This window comes from Heloderma suspectum, chromosome 1 (genome assembly GCF_057233095.1).
Source record: "Heloderma suspectum isolate Gila_16-S chromosome 1, 16-S_ref, whole genome shotgun sequence".
Classification (NCBI taxonomy): Eukaryota; Metazoa; Chordata; class Lepidosauria; order Squamata; family Helodermatidae; genus Heloderma; species Heloderma suspectum.
The window spans coordinates 129,736,613-129,752,700 of record NC_139458.1 but is presented as its reverse complement, the minus strand read 5'-3'; the positions used below and the strand labels follow the sequence as shown (position 1 = coordinate 129,752,700).

The 16,088-nt window shown below is 43.9% G+C and overlaps 1 protein-coding gene across 1 annotated transcript in view; it reads right to left on the bottom strand.

Moving 5' to 3' along the window:
• LMNTD2 (lamin tail domain containing 2) overlaps positions 1-16,088 on the bottom strand; it is a 71,218-nt gene that overhangs the window by 21,040 nt on the left and 34,090 nt on the right. The window contains exon 8 of the mRNA XM_084851997.1: positions 1,971-2,125. Coding sequence (XP_084708123.1) covers positions 1,971-2,125 — 155 coding nt within the window. The remainder of the gene's footprint in view (positions 1-1,970; positions 2,126-16,088) is intronic.

The window sequence follows — 16,088 nt, the reverse complement described above, 5'->3', positions numbered from 1 at the left end:
TTCAGAGCTTTGTAGGTCAATACCAGCACTTTGAATTGGGAGGTAATCTTGAGGTAAGAAATTATTGTGGACTAGGGTACCGTGAGGGCAGTGGATGGGCAGCTGCATTTCACATCTTGATTTGAACTAATCAGACAGATCTACAGTAGTTTAATATTTTAATGCTGGAAGGGACGGCTGTATATAGCTTGACCAGAGTGAACTCCATGCTTTGGTGGGCCCTGGACAAAAGATAGCAGCTGACAGATTATGGGGTTTCATTTTGTTTGCTTCACCTGCAAGAACACTGATTAGAAGCATCCTCTAAGAGTTAATTTTTATGAATTCTTTACAAAGAAACCTCACCCCACAGTAAAAAAATAAATCCTGTTATTCTTCCATTGTTAATAGTTTGGCAGGATTGTGCTCCTATGACAGTGCTAGGAGATGCAACCACAATTTTTCTTCTACTACAAGAAAGTCACCCAGGGGCATGGAAGACAAATGGCACAATTCTATGCATGTCTACTCAGACGTTAAGTCCTACTGCGTTCAATGAGACATACTTCCATCTAAGTGTGAATAAGTGCGATTTTCAACAGGGGGTCAGAGCAATCGAGATTAGTCCTCCCCTACCCAGCAGTGTCTCCCCCCAAAATGCCCCCTGCATGGCAATTAGGCTTTTTAAAAGCCCCTACTGGCACCAATAGAAGCTTTTTAAAAGCCTGATAGTGGGGCTGGGGGGATAGGGGAAATCTCATCTCTGATTAGCTACTGATGGGAGATGAGATTTTCCCACCTGGGGAGAGGGACAGGACCTGAGAAGAGTGGGCCAGGCCTGGGGAAGAAACTGGCAGGCCAGATGTGGAATCGCCACAGGCTATATCTGGCCTATGGGGCGCAGGTTCTCCATGCCTTGTGTATAGGATGGCGGCCACAAACTTATAAGTAGGAAATTAAATGTGCAGAAACATTTAATTGGAATTTCCTCATTTGTTTTTCTTCTGCTGGTGATAGCGAGAATACCAGTCTTTTGTCAGTAGGAAGGGAATTGGAAATCCCACTCACTGAGATCTGAGATTATAACTCTCTGGAATTTCCCTCATGTAGTAGAACTAGGTGAGTACTTCCAATTTTGTCACATAATATACTCCCTTTATACCATATGCATGTCTTGTTTGGATGAGGATGCAAAATGCTAGCCTATTTCTACAACCTACCTACCCAGTGTCTCACACCTTTTGCTAATTACTAGTGGGAATAAATGGAACAATACTTCTGTAGTCATTTCCCTTTGCTAAGGCTCCTCCCAAAGTAGGTGAATACTTGTCAAGGATCTTTACCTTTTTACTAATTCTGCCTGCCTCTGGACACAGAGTAAAGAGTAAGGCCTGGTTCACATGTAATGATATGTGAGTATAGCTTGTCCTTGAATCATGGATTGCCAGTACGTGCAAACTCTACACTATGGTTTAACTGTGGGTTTTTAAGCACAGACAGCCCAGGAAAAGAATGCATGGTTTGTTGGGTTGTGAATCCTGGGTTGTTCGTGGTTAACAACCCATAGTTAAATCATAGTGCTGGGTTCACACATAATGACAATCCACAATTCAACAACAATCCATGATTCAATGACAACCCATGCTCTGGGTTGTTGTTATGTGCAAACCAAGTCAATGTCTTGTCCCATGAGCCATTTCTGCATTATTATTCTATCATAGGGGATGTACACATGGCCCTTTTATAGGGCGATGAGTGTGGTGAAACTGCACAATTGATTCATGTCAGGGCCAACACATGGAGATGTTTCAAGCTATGGTTGCAAGCTGCATGTTCACAGAGCTGATGGGAGCTATAAGAATGGGTTGTGCATTCTGCACAGAGGTGATCCAATATATGTGTGTGCGTGTATGTGCATGCATTGCATGTGTGACTTTTTGATCATCCTGCCAATGCCAGACCACTTTTAAAGAGGAAGAATTAGAACTTACATTTCCCCTGTTGGACTTTGTCCAGTGATGGTGGCAGACTCAAAGAAGATTCTGTCGTCTTGGTCTCCATTATAGATGAAGTGAGATCTGATTTCTGAGGGATGAGAACAGCCATGGAGGACTGGGAAGAAGGCAACTGACTCTCAGTTACTGAGCTGTAGGAGGTGGGGATGAAAGTTGGGCTTATCCAGAATTTTTAAACACTCAGACATTCTTCTTAGTGCTATAGTCATGCTAACCTCAATCCAGTACGAAGAGTGTGAGATTCTCCCCATAACAATACATAATAAAGTGGGAGCCTTGTTACCAAGGGGATAGCCTGCCTGTTCATTGGTTTTTACAGAAAAGTCATGGGAAATTTTTGCTCCAGCACTGGAATGGGAAGTAAATATTCATCAACGAAAAGAATGTTAATGTAATGGTGGGACATTGCTGCAAGATGCAAGGGTAGGCTTTGCTGATGTTTTCTACTTTTCTTTCTAAAATGCTACATCAGCCTTCCCCAAGTTGGTGCCCTCCAGATGTTTTGAACTTCAGCTTCCATTAGCATCAGCCACCATGGCCAATGGCCAGGAATCCTGGGAGTTGCAGTCCAAAACATCTGGAGGACACCAGCTTGGGGGAGGCTCTGCAACATAAACATTCCAGTGCTTGAGTCTTGCAATGCTGGAGTGCTCAACCCCTATTCTTTTAAGAAGTTCATAAGATAGCACAGGTACGGGAAGGGATGGGTGTTGCTCATCACTAGCAATGCCACAGGCATTACACAGCCAGTTCCCATGACATTCATGCAATCATATTCCACATCGTAATTCCAGGAGCAACGGATGCACTAGCTGGGGAATCCCATTTTCTGGGTGACAAAATATTGTAATTGACAGGCAAGACAAATGCCAGACTCCTCCCCACAATACAGTTACAACCTCAAGGAAAGACATTGGGTCTTTCCATGATAAAACGAGTTAAGAACTGTGCATTTATTGCTTTAAGAAAAAAGGTCTAGGAAGCCCATTTGGAGAGCCACAGTTCCATGGACCAGCTATTTTGCCACCGTCCATTTAATCTTTGTTCTCTGCTGCCCTGGTACATAATTCCATATCCACTTCCTCCTCCTTCATAAGTTTGGGAATATGGCTGGTGTAAGCACACAGGTTTTATTTGTTATTATTTATTTACTTAATTCTATACCACCCTTCAATAGGAATTCCCCGGGGTAATTTAAATAAAAGAAAAATACAAGAATTAAAATGAAGATTAAACAAATCAACAATCATAAAATACAAGGACTTTAAAAAGCAGCAGGATCTTAAGCAGATAAAAACAATCAGGGGGGCTAAAATTAAGGCTATAAAGTCTAGGCAAGTAAAAAGGTTTCTGCCTGATGCCAAGAAGACAATAAAGTAGGTGCCAGTCAGACCTCATTTGAAAGCGCATTCCACAGTTGGGGTGCCACCACTGAGAAGGCCCTTTCTCTGGTAGCCACTTGCCTTGCCTCAGATGTCAAGGGCATGTGTAGAAGGCTCTCATCTGAAGATCTTGATGTATGGGTAGGCATGTGCAGAGACAAGTCCTTAAAGTAACTTGATACTACGCCCTAAAGGGCTTTGAAGGTTGAAACCAATACTTTGAATTGGGCCCAGGAACAGACTGATGTAGCACCAGCACAATATTATTATAATGCCCAGTCATAGTTAACAGTCAAGCTGCTGCATTTTGAACTAACTGCAGTTTCCAAACAGTCTTCAAAAGCAGCCTTGTGTAGAGCATATTACAGTAGTCTAGCACTGAGGTTACCAGAGCATGGATTACTGAGTCTAGGCTACCTGGATAAAGTCAGCAGCTGCCAAGCCCCATGAATGGGGCCCTGGGACCAGCCCCTGGCACAAGCCCCCTCCAATTGCTTCTTGAATGTAGGGGGAGGGCAGAAATGCCTCAAAAATGGCACTAGGTATACACCTTGCATGAAGACTCCCTAAAGCAATCAGTACCATCAAGGGCTGCTCTAGGCAGTTAGCACTTCCTGCCGCTGCCACACCCCCCCCCCCCGCACTTGGCCTGGGTGGGAACTGTTAAAATAAGCTGGTGGGAGATGTCTTGGTGGAAAGCAGGGACAGCTCTAGAGGGAAATAGAACACTCAGCAAAGTAGTTTTCAGGGTTGGGGGAGCTCTGTGTTGCATTCCTGAATCTTCCCAAACAGAAGCAAGTTTATTTTTCACATCAAAGGCCTGATCCTAAACATAAAGAGCTAGAGTTTCCCCACATAGAGTGTGTTGCAGTAATCCAATCTTGAAGTTACTGGCATTGAGGTTACTAGGCAAGAGGTAAACGTTGCCTAAACTCTAGATGCCAAGCTAGCATGAGTCAAGAGATTCTTTGATAATTCAATAAGGCCACAAGACTATGCATGTTTAGACAGAGAAAAGGCCTACAATTCCCAGCATGCCCCAGCCAGGATAGCGCCCTGTATGATCTATAAATAAATTGTAATAAATGCTAAATTCCGATGTAAACCAGCAGCATCACCTAGAGTGCAATTCAGCATCCCTTCTGAGAAGCAATAGCCTGGGTTTTGTCTACAATATACATTCCCAGGTTAATCCCTTTTTTACAGTAACCCAACTGGTTCGAACTGGCTAGTCATTTTGTAATAAAAATTCAGAATAATTAAGAAAGTGGAATCAGCCTCTAAATAAATTTCTGATTGGCTAACTAAGCCATTTGTATCAGAGATGGAGCCTCTCTTACCACTGGTCCAAACAACAATCTGTCTCTATTAAGTGGCATGCTTTTACTGGTCTCAAATTCCCATAAATAGGTGAAGCTTCACCCCACTACTTTTTTCTCCAAATCAGGAGTCCAAAGATGCTATTGTGCTCTCTCAAATCATCTTTCATACAAAGCACTCTGCACATGCTCTGAAATCCTAGACTCTACGCAAGCAGGTAAAATGAAACTTGCTAGGTTAGGTTGCTATTTTATTTGGAAGTCTGTGTGTGAGAGAGTGTTGTCTTTCTTTCTCCTATCCCCCTCTTTCTTGAATAACTTTCTTTAAATAGTTTGGAGGATGCAAGAGTTGGGCATGATTTTGATTTGTGGCCGGGGATCATTGGGAAAGAAGGAGTCGGCAATAGTAACCAGAATGGAATTTTACTTCTGACTAAATGTGCAGGGCATAATCTCGTTATTACCAACACACTCTGTCACCAGAAAAATACATTTAAAACATCATGGAAGCATCCTCAGTCGAAGCACTGGCATCTCTTAGACTATGTAATTGTCCGTGCCAGAGATCGCTGTGATGTACTCCTCACTAGAGCCATGACGAGAGCTGACGACTGCTGGACAGACCACTGATTAATTCATTCTACGATGGCCATTAAGATTGTCCCTCAACGTAGGCTCCGAGGAAGAAAACTAAGACATAAAATCAACACCCAAGCCCTTCAAGATCCTATTAAGCGAGCCTGCTTTCAAACAACTCTCAAGGAACATCTGTCTATGGAAACCCCTGAAAATGTCGAGGAACACTGGAATAAACTGAAGACCTCCATTATCGCAGCCTGTGAACAAACTATTGGATACCAAACTAAGAAACATCAGGATTGGTTTGATGAGAATGATAGGAAATTTAACATATTATTGATAAGAAAAGGAAAGCCTTCCAAATATGGCAAAAAGACATCAACTGTGCCACTAAGAAAAAAATCTAGGCCAGTGCAAAGGCTGAGGTCCAAAGAAGAACTAGAGAACTTAAGAATACCTGGTGGATAAAGAAAGCTCAAGAAATCCAGCATCTTGCAGATGTCCATGGTGCACGGGGCTTTTTTAATGCCACAAAGGCATCTACGGACCAACAAATCATGGTACAGACCCCATACGCTCAATAGATGGTGCCAAACTTCTAAAGGATAAAGAGTCTATTGCAGTGCATTGGAAAAAGCATTATCACAACCTCCTTAACTGTAACTCTATTGTGGCTGATGAGGTCTTCTCGCAAATTCCACAAAAATAAACTAGAGATGAGCTTGCAGTATCCCCTAGTTTGGAGAAAGTCAGTAAAACCATCAACCAAATGAAAATATACAAAAACAAAGCTAGTGGACCTGATGGGATCCCTGCTGAAGTTTTTAAAGAAGGTGGGCCTGAAGCTACACAACAGCTTCACAAGCTCATCGAAAAAATCTGGATGAGGGAGGAGATCCCAGCAGACTTCAGGGATGCCATAATTATCACTCTCTTCAAAAAGGGCGATAGAACAGATTGTGGAAACTATCGAGGCATCTCCCTTCTAGCTACGGCAGGCAAAATCCTGGCAAGGATCCTCGCAGACCGCCTTCTATCTATCTCAGAAGATGTCCTCCCTGAATCCTAAAATGGCTTCCGCCCCTCCAGGGGGACAGTGGATATGATCTTCACCACACGACAGCTCCAAGAAAAACGCAGGGAGCAAAACCAACCTTTGTACATGGCGTTTATTGATCTGACTAAGGCCTTCCACACTGTAAACCAAACTGCTTTCTGGACCATCCTTCTGAAAACTGGATGTCCTAATAAATTTGTGAACATCTTGTGGCTCCTCCATGACGGCAACAATTTTGGATAACAATGGCTCTCAAAGTGATCCATTTAAAGTGGGATCAGGTGTTAAACAGGGATGCGTCATTGCTCCAACCTTATTCATTATCTTTATCGCTATGATTCTACACCTTGTTGAAGGGAAACTTCCCACTAGTGTAGAAATCATATATTGAACAGATGGAAAACTTTTTAATCTCAGTAGGCTGAAAGCAAAAAGTAAGGTGATTACAACCTCTGTCATAGAACTTCAATATGCTGATGATAACATAATCTGCGCACATTCAGAGGAAGATCTCCAAACTATCCTAAACTTCTTTGCAGAAGCATATGAAAAGCTCGGCCTCTCGCTTAACATCAAAAAAACCAGAGTGCTTTACCAGCAAACACAAACCAATCCCTCTATAGCGCCATCAATCCAGCTTAATGGTGTGATGCTGAAAATGTTGATCACTTTTCTTATCTTGTCAGCCATCTCTCCACAAAAGCTGACATCGACTCTGAAATTCAGCATCGCCTGAGCTCTGCGAGTGTAGCATTCTCCCGAATGAAGCGTAGAGTGTTCAAGGATTGGGACATTCACAGGGAGACTAAAATGCTTGTTTACAAAGCCATTGTACTACCGACCTTGCTGTATGCCTGTGAAACATGGACCATCTATAAACACCACTTCCAACTTCTTGAAAGATTCCATCAGCGCTGCCTCCGAAAAATTCTGCAAATTACTTGGGAAGACAGACGGACTAATGTCAGCGTACCAGAAGAAGCAAAGATCACCAGCATTGAAACAACGATTCCCCAACATCAGCTTCACTGGACTGGCCATGTTGTTCAAATGCCTGATCATCGTCTCCCAAAGCAGCTACTTTATTCCCAACTTAGAATGGAAAACAAAATATTGGTGGACAGCAAAAGAGTTTTAAAGATGTTCTCAAAGCTAATCTAAGAAAATGTAACATAAGCATTGAGAACTGGGAAGCTCTAACCCAGGAGCGTTCCAACTGGAGGTCAGCCTATATTAAAGGTGCTGTGGACTTTGAAGAGGCACAAGTACAGGGTGAAAGGGAGAAACGAGCCCAATGGAAGGCACGTCAAGCAAACACTCACCGTGATCACCTTCCACCTGGAAACCTATGTCCTCACTGTGGGAGGCTGTGTGGATCCAGAACTGGCCTTCATAGCCACCTGCAGACCCACTGTTAAGACTCTATTCTTGGAAGACAATCTTACTCGGTCACGAGTGATCACCATGATAAGCTACCCCCTTGTGTTCTAAGGATAGTTCACAAGGTTCTGTAAGGTTTGGTAGCCAGCACAGTTCTCTCCTTGCTGGCTGTGAGGGGGAGGGGGAGGGGGAGGGGGAGGGGAGCTAGGACTCCTGGGTCCGAGGTCAGAGCGCTGTCTCTGGCCTTGGATCCAGGAATCTGAAAAATTCTATGGCCCCTATTTAGGGGGCAATAGGATTGCTCTCCCCATCTGTCTCATAAATTAATAATAGTAATACATCTGAATCTTAAAATAAATGTTTGTCTATGCAGTTCCTTTTTACTTCAAGGAGACATTTGATTGTTTATTACACAATGATCCCCTCCAGCTTAAAAAAAAATATATTATTAAATTATTGTTGTTATTATTATTATTATACTATCTGTGTACACATGGCACTTTTACAGGAGATGAAAAGAAAAATTCCTGCCCTGAGGAGCTTGCAGTCTAAAATTTGACACAGCAGAAACAACTGAGGAAGAGGAGAGAAGTGGAGGCAGCAGTAAACAGGAAAGCAAAATATTGTTGTTCCAGTGGCATGTGCTTAGGCTTCAGGCTGAGCTGAAATGGGTCTGGAAACTTGTGGTTTGTGCCAAAGGCTTTACAGAAAAGTGATGTTTGAGGAGGGATCTGAAGGAAGTAAAAGAGGTGGCGTCACTCAGGTGTTCTGAGGGGCTGTTCCAAACATTATGGGGCAGCAAGGGAGAAAGGGGCAACAGGAGACTGTGGAGTATCATAGGAACATAGGAAGCTGCCCAATACTGAGTCAGACCCTGGGTCCATCTAGCCCAGTATTGTCGACACTGACTGGCAGCAATGCCTCTCCAGGGTTTCAGGCAGGATTCTTTCCTAGCCGTACCTGGAGACACCAGGGATTGAACCTCGGACTTTCTGCATGCAGAGCATGTGCTCCACCACTGAGCTAGGGCACTTCCCCTTGAAGGATGGTGGAGTTATCATGGGCAGGGGTGTATCAGGATATAAGTGCAGATAGGTAAGGGAGCAAGACTATGGAGAGCTTTGAAGGGAGGGATGAAGAAGTTGTGCTGGATCCAGGAGTGGGCAAGAAGCCAATGTAGGATTGAAGGAGAGCATCTTGCAGTGCATAATCTCAAGTTATCACAGTGGTTTGAGTGAAGAGACTGGGAAACCCCTGGTTTCAATTTTGCCTCCACCACGAACTAGGAGGGCTCTTTCTATGCTTCAGTCCACCACCACCCATATCCATAATACTGGGATAATATGACTGGCATACCTTAACAGGGGTATTTTAAGATAACTGAGCTAATGTACGTGATGCACTTTTAAAAAGCTTGTAGACAATTGGTGTCCCTCCACTGACAGAAGGCTCTTTGAACCAGTGGAGGGGGGATCACTTTCCTCTCCCTTCCGCTGACAGAAGCCTCCACCGGATCAAAGAGCCTTCTGTCAGTGGAGGGACACCAATTGGATAAAACTCGATATAAGGGCTATTCTTTTAGTCTGGACTGATGAAATCATGGTGCTGTAAAAATAATGGGTCAGATTTGCATCACAACCAGAGTAAACCATTTATGTACATCACAAACATAAAACTGCAACCTCCTTACTGATGGCCATCTCTATTTCAGTCATTTCCGTGACGTTTACTGCTTATTCTGAAGAGCTGAAGGAATTACAATAAATGTGAAAGTGGAACATCTCTTTCTGAATTCCTTCTCAGAAGAAGCATCAGAGTAGGTTTTCAAGTGGGTAGGTGGATGGGAGGATAGAAAGGAATGAGAGCAGACAACAGGAAGAAGACTGAAAACTGAGAATATAGAGAAGAATATAGAGTATAAAGAAGAGAAAGAGGGAGAGAAGGGAATTTGGGATGACTGGAGAGAGTGGATTCCTGAAATAAAAGTTGTTTGGACAAGGATCCAGAAGCATCATTCTGCCAGTGGAAGGACACTGCTTGCAGAATGGGATTTCCCCATCCTCACCCCCACCCCCCGCACAGCCCCTCTATGCACCCTCTAAATCTGCTCTGGAGGGTTGGGGGACTACAACACCCATCAGCCCTAGCCACCATAACCAGTGCTGAAGGATGACAGGAGACTGCAGTGGAAGAGGAGACAAAGGGGACAAAGGAGACAAGGGTAAAGTGGTGAGTGGGCTGGAGTAAGCCCGGGGCTGTCCTTTCCCTTCGGAGTGGCTGTGAGCTCACCAGGTGCTGCTGAGAGCTCCATTTTAATTGAGGGGGTGTGGCCTGAGTACTCCCAGCAGCTGTGAGGGCAGGAAGTTTCAGTCTGTTTCCTGCCTCCTAGCTGAGCAGAGCAGAGGAAGCTGCTCCAGCTGGTCTAGGGACTATAGAAGCAAGCAAGCTCCCAGAGAGAGAGCGATTAGAGTGAGCAAACAAGGAGAGCAAACAGGAGTTTGCCAGGGGAGTTCAGCAGGGGATGTCAAGGGCGAGGCCCCTAAAAAATTTTTAAAATATTTTTTAAAATTTATTTTTCTTGTAACACACACTTCCATATCAGTGGGACTCTGTTTTTAACCTCCAGTGAGTAGAGGACCAAGCACAGGCTACTCTAGAACAATCAGAAAGCTAGACACGAAAAGGGAAATGACACTATGGAAGGACAAGACTCACCAGTGGTGGTGACCTGCAAGGTGTGTGCAATCTTTGTTTTCTTGCCTGAGAACAACATGGCCTACATGTGCAACAAGTGCAAGTTGATCACACTGCTGGAAGAAAAAGTAAGAGGACTGGAGCAGAGACTGTTGACCTTCCAGGGAATAAGAGAACATGAAGAGTTCTTGGACAGAACGGTGGAACTACAGCAGCAAAGTGAAGTACAGGAGCTAGAAGAGCAACAGCAAGCTGAGGCAGAAGAGGAAAATGCTGAGGTGAGGAAAAATGCAATAGAGGATACTCCTTGGAAAAGGGTGACAGGAGAAGAAGAACTAGACGCCACTCTGCACCAGTGGAAGCAGTGGAGCTATGGAACCATTTCCAGGTACTTGAGGATGAGACTGGAGGACAGCCTGCAGAGGAAGAATTACAGGGGAATCTGCATGAGAGTGAGCAAGAGGCTGAAGTTCAGTCAAGCAGAGGCAATGAAACCAAGGCCTACAACAACAAGAGGAGAAAAGTAGTAGTAGTGCGAGACTCCTTGCTGCGTGGGATCGAAATCCAAGTCTGTCACGAAGACCCGTGGACTCACCAGGTATGCTGTCTCCCAGGAGGATGGATTAGAGACGTGACTGAAGGGTTGCCTGCACCCATAAAGCCCAAATTATGACTTGGTAGGTATAACTGAGACTTGGTGGGATGACTCTCATGAATGGAATACAGCAACTGAAGAATATAACTTGTTCAAAAAAGAACATGAGGAACAGAAAGGGAGGTGGGGTTAAAATACATGTTAAAACATGTCTATATGTTAAAAAAATACATATCTCTGCACAGAAATACAAGAGGATAAGCTTGGTAGCCCCATCGAGAGCATCTGGGTTAAAATAAAGGGAGCAAAGAATAAAAGGAACCCAGTGGTCGAAGTCTACTACCGGCCACCCAATCAAGGAGAAGACAAGGATGAAACTTTTGAAAAGCAAATAGCCAATGTTTCAAGGAAGCAAGATGTAGTAGTAATGGGGGACTACTATATTTATTATATAGTAGTCACAAATATTTATCCAATATTTGTTGGGAGACAAATTCTGCAAAACATGGCCCCTCCAGGAAATTCCTGACTTGTGCTGCAGATACCTTCCTCCTACAGAAAGTAGAGGAAGGAACTATCTTTGACTTGAGCCTAACCAACAGAGATGACTTAGCGGATAAAGTAGCAGTTACAGGAACTGTGGGGGAAAGCGACCATATTATTCTTGAGTTCTTGGTTCTAAAGGAAGCAAAAGCCAAGTGTAGCCAAATGCGTAACCTGGATTTTAGGAAAGCCAATTTTAATAAACTCAGAACAATGATAAGTAAGGTCCCATGGCAAGCAGCTCTATTGAGAAAAGGAGTCCAAGATGGGTGGGAGTTTTTAAAAAAGGAAATACTCAATTCCAGCAAGAAAAAAAAGGTGGAAGACAACAGAAGAAGCCAATGTGGCTTCACAAAAAGCTTAGAGATGACCTGAAAACAAAAAAGGACACATATAGGAAGTGGAGAGAAGGACAAGCAACAAAGGAAGAGGCTTTCTTCAGCTACGTGCATAGTAAAAGGCAGAGGAAAGAATCATAGAATCATAGAATAGTAGGGTTGGAAGGGGCCTACAAGGCCATCGAGTCCAACCCCCTGCTCAATGCAGGAATCCAAGTCAGAGCATCCCTGACAAATGGCTGTCCAGCCTCGTCTTGAAGGCCTCCAGTGTGGGAGAGCCCACCACCTCCCCAGGTAATTGGTTCCATTGCCGTATTGCTCTGACACTCAGGAAGTTTTTCCTGATGTTCAGTCGGAATCTGGCTTCCTGTAACTTGAGCCCATTATTCCGTGTCCTGCACTCTGGGATGATCAAGAAGAGATCCTGGCCTTCTTCTCTGTGACAACCTTTCAAGTACTTGAAGAGTGCTATCATATCTCCCCTCAGTCTTCTCTTCTCAAGGCTAAACATGCCCAGTTCTTTCAGTCTCTCTTCATAGGGCTTTGTTTCCAGTCCCCTGATCATCTTTGTTGCCCTCCTTTGAACCCTCTCCAGCTTGTCTGCATCCTTCTTAAAGTGTGGTGCCCAGAACTGGACACAGTACTCCAGATGAGGCCTAACCAGTGCTGAGTAGAGGGGAACTAGTACTTCCCGGGATTTGGAAGCGATGCTTCTATGAATGCAGCCCAAAAGAGCATTTGCCTTTTTTGCAGCCACATCACATTGTTGGCTCATATTCAGCTTGTGATCGACGACAATTCCAAGATCCTTCTCGCTCGTAGTGTGGTTGAGCCACGTATCCCCCATCTTGTAACTGTGCATTTGGTTTCTTTTTCCTAGGTGCAGAACTTGGCATTTGTCCCTATTAAATGCCATTCTGTTGTTTTCTGCCCAGCACTCCAGTCTATCCAGATCACTTTGAATTTTGTTTCTGTCTTCCAAAGTATTAGCTATCCCTCCCAATTTTGTGTCATCTGCAAATTTGATCAGCATTCCCTGCACCTCCTCCTCCAAGTCATTAATAAAAATATTGAAGAGCACTGGGCCCAGGACTGAGCCCTGCGGTACCCCACTCGTTACCTCTCCCCAGCTTGAGAAGGTCCCATTGATAAGCACTCTTTGAGTCCGATTCTGTAGCCAACTGTGGATCCACATGATCGTTGTTTCATCTAGCCCACTTCGAGCTAGTTTGCTCATCAGGATATCATGGGGCACTTTGTCGAAAGCTTTGCTGAAGTCGAGGTATATGATGTCTACAGCATTCCCACGGTCTACAAGGGAGGTGACTTGATCAAAAAATGAGATCAGATTTGTCTGGCAGGACTTGTTTTTGACAAATCCATGTTGGCTTCGAGTAATCACGGCATTGTTGTCAAGGTGCTTCCAGATGGATTGCTTTATGATCTGCTCCAGAATTTTCCCAGGGATTGATGTCAGACTGACTAGTCTGTAGTTCCCAGGTTCCTCCTTTTTACCCTTTTTGAAGATAGGGACAACGTTAGCCCTCCTCCAGTCATCTGGCACTTCCCCGGTCCTCCATGATTTCTCAAAGAGAATAGACAGCGGTTCTGAGAGTTCTTCTGCCAGTTCCTTTATGACTCTAGGATGCAGTTCATCTGGCCCTGGAGATTTGAACTCATTCAAAGTAATGAGGTGTTCCTTGACCATATGCCTGTCGATCTCAAGCTGCAATCCTGCCCCTTCAGCCTGTACTTCGCCTTTGCCAGGGGGGTCATAGACCCTCTTTTGGGAGAAGACTGAGCCAAAGTAGGAATTGAGCACCTCTGCCTTTTCTTTGTCCTCTGTTATCATTTTGCCATCCTTATTTAATAGCTGAACAACCATTTCTTTCCTCTGCCTTTTACTATGCACGTAGCTGAAGAAAGCCTTTTTGTTGTTTTTAGCATCCCTCGCTAACCTCACCTCGTTCTCCGCTTTAGCCTTCCTGACGCCATCCCTGCAATTCTGTGCTACCTGCCTGTACTCTTCCTTTGTTACTTGGCCTTCTTTCCACTTCCTATATGTGTCCTTTTTTGTTTTCAGGTCATCCCTAAGCTTCCTGTGAAGCCACATTGGCTTCTTCTGTTGTCTTCCACCTTTTCTTCTTGTTGGAATTGTTTGTGATTGTGCCTTGAGAATTTCCTTTTTTAAAAGTTCCCACCCATCTTGGACTCCTTTTCTCGCTAGCATTGCTTGCCATGGGACCTTACTGATCATTGTTCTGAGTTTATTAAAATCAGCTTTCCTAAAATCCAGGGTACGCGTTTGAGTACACTCGGCTTTTGCTTCCCTTAGAACCAAGAACTCAAGTACAACATGGTCGCTTTCCCCCAGAGTTCCTGTAACTGCTACTTTATCCACTAAGTCATCTCTGTTGGTTAGGATCAAGTCAAGGATAGCCGATCCTCTAGTTCCTTCCTCTACTTTCTGTAGGAGGAAGTTATCCGCCACACAAGTCAGGAATTTCCTGGAGGGGCCATGTTTTGCAGAATTTGTCTCCCAACAAATATCGGGGAAATTGAAGTCCCCCATTACTACTACATCATGCTTCCTTAAAACATTGGCTATTTGCTTTTCAAAAATTTCATCCTTGTCTTCTCCTTGATTGGGTGGCCGGTAGTAGACTCCGACCACCAGGTTCCTTTTAGAAAGAAATGGTGGTTCAGCTATTAAATAAGGATGGCAAAATGATAACAGATGTCAAAGAAAAGGCAGAAGTCCTCAATTCCTACTTTGGCTCAGTCTTCTCCCAAAAGAGGGTCTATGACCCCCCGGCAAAGGCGAAGTACAGGCTGAAGGGGCAGGATTGAAGCTTGAGATTGATAGGCATATGGTCAAGGAACACCTCATTACTTTGAATGAGTTCAAATCTCCAGGGCCAGATGAACTGCATCCTAGAGTAATAAAGGAATTGGCAGAAGAGCTCTCAGAACTGCTGTCTATTCTCTTTGAGAAATCATGGAGGACGGGGGAAGTGCCAGATGACTGGAGGAGGGCTAATGTTGTCCCTATCTTCAAAAAGGGTAAAAAGGAGGAACCTGGGAACTACAGACCAGTCAGTCTGATATCAATCCCTGAGAAAATTCTGGAGCAGATTATAAAGTAGTCCATCTGTAAGTACCTTGAAAACAATGCAGTGATTACTCAAAGCCAACATAGATTTGTCAGGAACAAATCCTGCCAGACGAAACTGATCTCATTTTTTGATCAGTCAGCCTCCCTTGTGGACTGTGGAAATGCTGTGGACATCATATACCTCGACTTCAGCAAAGCTTTCGACAAAGTGCCCCATGATATCCTGATGAGCAAACTAGCTCAAAGTGGGCTAGATGAAACAACTATCAGATGGATCCACAGTTGGCTACAGAATTGTACTCAAAGAGTTCTTATCAATGGGACCATCTCAAACTTGGGAGAGGTAACAAGTGGGGTTACCTTTAGAATTACCTTTAGAATTAAAGAATTAAAGGTTACCTTTCGAATTAGAATCAGACTAAAGAGAATAGGGAAGACCCACAGATCAGTTAGATATGAGCTCACTAATATTCCTAATGAATATGCAGTGGAGGTGAAGAATAGATTTAAGGGTCTAGATTTAGTAGATAGGGTCCCGGAAGAACTATGGACAGAAGTTTGCAACATTGTTCAGGAGGCGGCAACAAAAAACGTCCCAAAGAAAAAGAAAACCAAGAAGGCAAGGTGGCTGTCTGCTGAGACACTGAAAGCAGCCCAAGAAAGAAGGAAAGCAAAAGGCAACAGTGACAGGGGGAGATATGCCCAATTAAATGCAAAATTCCAGAGGTTAGCCAGAAGAGATAAGGAATTATTTTTAAACAAGCAATGCACGGAAGAGGAAGAAGATAATAGAATAGGAAGGACAAGAGACCTCTTCCAGAAAATTAGAAACGTCAGAGGTAAATTCCAGGCAAAAATGGGTATGATCAAAAACAAAGATGGAAAGGACCTAAGAGAAGCAGAAGAGATCAAGAAAAAGTGGCAAGAATATACAGAAGATCTGTATAGGAAGGAAAATAATATCGGGGATAGATTAGATGGTGTGATCAGTGAGCTAGAGCCAGACATCCTGAAGAGTGAGGTTGAATGGGCCTTAAGAAGCATTGCTAATAACAAGGCAGCAGGAGATGACGGTATCCCAGCTGAACTGTT